Source organism: Medicago sativa, chromosome 7 (assembly GCF_051527215.1).
Source record: "Medicago sativa cultivar Bolivia chromosome 7, Bolivia_mono, whole genome shotgun sequence".
Taxonomy (NCBI): domain Eukaryota; kingdom Viridiplantae; phylum Streptophyta; class Magnoliopsida; order Fabales; family Fabaceae; genus Medicago; species Medicago sativa.
The window spans coordinates 51978268-51982219 of record NC_140755.1 but is presented as its reverse complement, the minus strand read 5'-3'; the positions used below and the strand labels follow the sequence as shown (position 1 = coordinate 51982219).

At 35.6% G+C, this 3952-nt stretch overlaps 1 protein-coding gene across 1 annotated transcript; it reads left to right on the top strand.

Annotated features, from left to right (window-relative positions):
* Positions 1 to 731: 731 nt before the first annotated feature.
* Positions 732 to 1163, top strand: LOC146906613 (uncharacterized). Its single transcript, XM_085728899.1, has one exon. The coding sequence runs from the start codon at positions 732 to 734 to the stop codon at positions 1161 to 1163; it is 432 nt and encodes a 143-aa protein (XP_085585025.1).
* The last annotated feature ends 2789 nt before the right edge of the window (positions 1164 to 3952 follow it).

The window sequence follows — 3952 nt, the reverse complement described above, 5'->3', positions numbered from 1 at the left end:
ATTCAAAATCATCACAATCAACAACAACAACTCAACATAATTCATACACAATTCATAATATGACATTAACAACAACAATCATCAACAACCACAACTCATAATCATGAATCCAACCACAAATCAACAACAACATAACATAAATCATCAACTGAGCATAATTCATCAATTAAATTACAATTCAAAATCCTATCTTCTTTTCAAACCCTAACTTCTCTAATCATCAAAATAAAACAACAACAAACATGTTAAACCCTATTTCAGAACCATATACTTAAGATTAAAGAAGGTTAGTCCCACCCTTACCTTAAATTGATTAGCAGCAAGGTCTACAGACTACTCCTTCTATGACTCTTCTCTTCTCTTCTCTTCTCTTCTCCTCTCTTCTCTTCTCTCTAAACCTTGTTTTCTTCAAATCCTTGTTTTTGCATATATTAATCTTTCAACCTAATCTCTCCTCTATTTATATTACTAATTACTCTTCTTAAATCTGATTAGGCCCAATAACTCTCTTCTTTCTATTTCAGCCCCCGAATCTACTTATTCTAATAATTATATTTCTCCTCTAAATATATTCTTGCACTACATATATTCTAATAAATAATAAAATAAAGTCACTCAATAAAATACCTACATATCACATAATTTAAATAAATCATATAATTTGAATCTATCTCAAGAAAATAATTAAATAATAAAATAGGGCGTTACAAACTACTCCTGAATAAAGAATCATGGAATTCCCTAGCTTTGATCCGAACACCAAGCTAGCGGCAGTCTACTACACCGGAGGAAAACAACCCCATCTGTTTAGGATTTGGAACGATGCCACCCTCTCCGGGCTGAAGGATTTGCTGGATCAAATCAACTGTCAACTCAACCACAGAGACACGAGGAGGGTGGTCGGTGTTGAATATCGATGTCCATTGTCCGACTCTGTTTCATCTCTTCGGTTTAGCCAAATGAAACTCACAAACGACGATGACATGAGAACCATGTTCTCTGTCTTTGGTCAGCATAGCACTAGAGGACCGATCGAGTTGGATGCTTTGTTGGTTAGATCTACTGAACAAATTCTGAAAAGTTTGAACCGGCCCAGGAACTACAAAGAGATCAGATCTCTGCTGGAGGGACCAGATGAAGAAATTAGTTTAGGTGATCCATGATAATGTGCCATGTTTAATTAATCACGTGTTTTATGTTGTTTTAATTGTGTGTTAGTTATGTGTTGTTGAATTAAGTTGTTGCATTATGTTTTGAATAATATATATATATATATATATATATATATATATATATATATATTATTTAAACTTTCATTATATTTTAATTTACGTCAAAGATGTTCATTTAATCGATAAAATAACCAAAAATATGCATTTCGGATTATGAAATCTGGATTCACATAGGGAGTAAGTGTATTCCGGATTACTAAATCCGGAATACTTCATCATAGAATTCTTTTGTATGGACCACATTGCACAAAGAGTTTATGTGGTCCACAACATCCAAGGACCTCTATAAATAAGTGCTCTCCGGTTTTCAGCTTCAATACCAGCAAAACACACAAACACACCAAAGAAAACCATGCAAATTTTTGTCCGCGTGATGAAGATCCTCCGCATGTTGACAAAAATATATAGATACAAAGATGTTGCTCTATATTTGAATATCAAGAGGTTTCTATAAGTTAGATCTTGCTGCCTTCCAGATGAATATGTCAGTTGGCAAGGCAGCAGGATCTAACTCAGAGAAAACCTCTTGAAACACCTTCTCTTTTATGCATTTATTACTTATTTTCCATGAAATCTCTCTAAAAAATCCTTCAAAATAGGCTTTCGGGTGCTGTTCGGATTATATAATCCAGAATGTTTTTGTCCTTTTCGGAGCATATAATCCGGAATCTCTCAGTTTCATTTGGACGGTGCATTTCACCAATGGTTTGGCCGGTTAGTGGAGTTTTAATGCGTTTTTTGGACGGTTTTGAATGACAAACACATTTTCCTTGACTTCCAAATGACCTAAGACTTGTTTTAGGCTATAAATAGGCCTGCATGTTCAACAAATTCCTTCATTCTCCACTTCATCTCTTTTCTTTCATTTTGTTCAAATTTTCTTCAAATTTTTTAAGTTTTGTAGGTGTTTGTGGTGTCATGGTCATTGTTGACCGTTCATACGACCCGTGCAATTGCATTGTGGCTTATGTGGGGGTTATATAATGGTCAACAGAGACCATTGACATCAAAAAAAGACACTAAATTTTCATATCGACGTTGTCCAGATTTGACAATCCGGAAATCACTAACAATCTAGTTCGAAAAATAAAATCCGGACCAAGAGTAATTTTGGCATTTTTGCAGGGCGCGTGAGAAGGCAGCAGGGTGGGAAAAGTAACACTCAAATAATAATCCTCCAAATCTCAATTTGTGTCTTTCCTATTCGTTCTTTCTCAACCCATTTTTATGGTTATTATTCCGGACTAGCAGAAAGCCCATTGCAAACGAACCAATAAAGCCAAGGCCCATGCTATTAAAAAAGAAGCACTGTGAAGGTGCACATGAAGCCTTGTGGCCCTTGCCGCACAGTAGAGCTCCAGGATCAAATCCTAGCAGTCATAATCATCTCTAACGGCTTTCAGGATTTACGTCGCGTAATACATAGGTAGTTATCGAGCTCCTTGAATATATAAGCGTTACTCATCTTCACACTCAAGTTACACTTTCATTCACCCAATTAGCTACTAGTTACATATGAGTCAATTTAGGCTATAAATGTGTGACATGTGGCAAAAAGAGATCTTAAGGTTAAGATTTATAATAAAAAACAAATCTACGCTCTCCTCTTTTACGTGTTCCTTTCTGCCCTCTCCTTTCATGACCGTCAACCCCCACCTACCGCAGTCAATCGCTGCCGTTTCCTTATCCTTTCATCGTCGCTCTCCTGTCGCTATGGTCTCCGCGCCACCGGCGTATATCGCCGTTTCAACATTTGTTTCCCCGTTTCCTTCAATCTGTCCTTTTTGGCTGAAACATATTTCGTTGGATGATTATCTTCTTAAATAATCCAACTGTCTACACAAAAACCATCAAAGAAAGAATTGCAGTTTTGAGAAGGCTGCAAAACCAAGTTGAAAATCAATAACATCAGCAGCAATGGTTTGAAACGACGGCAACATGACGACGATGAAAGGAAGAGGTGAGATGTTGTTATTAAGGCGATCAGCGGTGATGAACGGTAGAGGGTGGAGGTTTACGACAATGAGAGGAAGGGGAGCGAAAGGACACATTTTGTTTTGTTACTTTTTTTTATTAAATAAATATTTGATTTTTATTATAAATCTCAATCCTAAGATCTTTTTTTGCCACATGTCACACATCCATAACCGAAATGGACTAAATGGAGCATTAGGTAAATTGAGCATATGTGTGACATGTATGACACAATTAGATACATGCTTTATATTTTTGAAATGATACATTTTTAAAATTCATTTGTTAAAATTAAGTAATGATATTGTAAATGGTTTATCATTTATGTTGAGTATAACTTGTATATAGACACAAGCGAAGCAAAGGGCGAGAAAATTGGGTGTTAAACAATGTGGAGTTCGATTGCAATGTGATAGTCAATGTGCCATTTATTTGGCAAACATTGAGGTGTATGATGCCCAAACCAAACATATTGATGTGAGGTATCACACATTAGAGATTTACTTACACCTTGATAGATATTACATGAAAAATTTCATACTTTAGAAAATATAGTTGATGTATTGACCGAGTCACTCTAAGAAATTGAAGCACCGCTTGGACTTACATGTTTCAAACACTACATATATTTTATCTTATTAATATATTTATGATGTTTCTTGTAATAAGAAATGGTTGGTGGTGACGCTCAATTTCTTAGTGATGTCTTTGCATGATTTGGAAGGAAGCCAAGCAGAATCCAATTC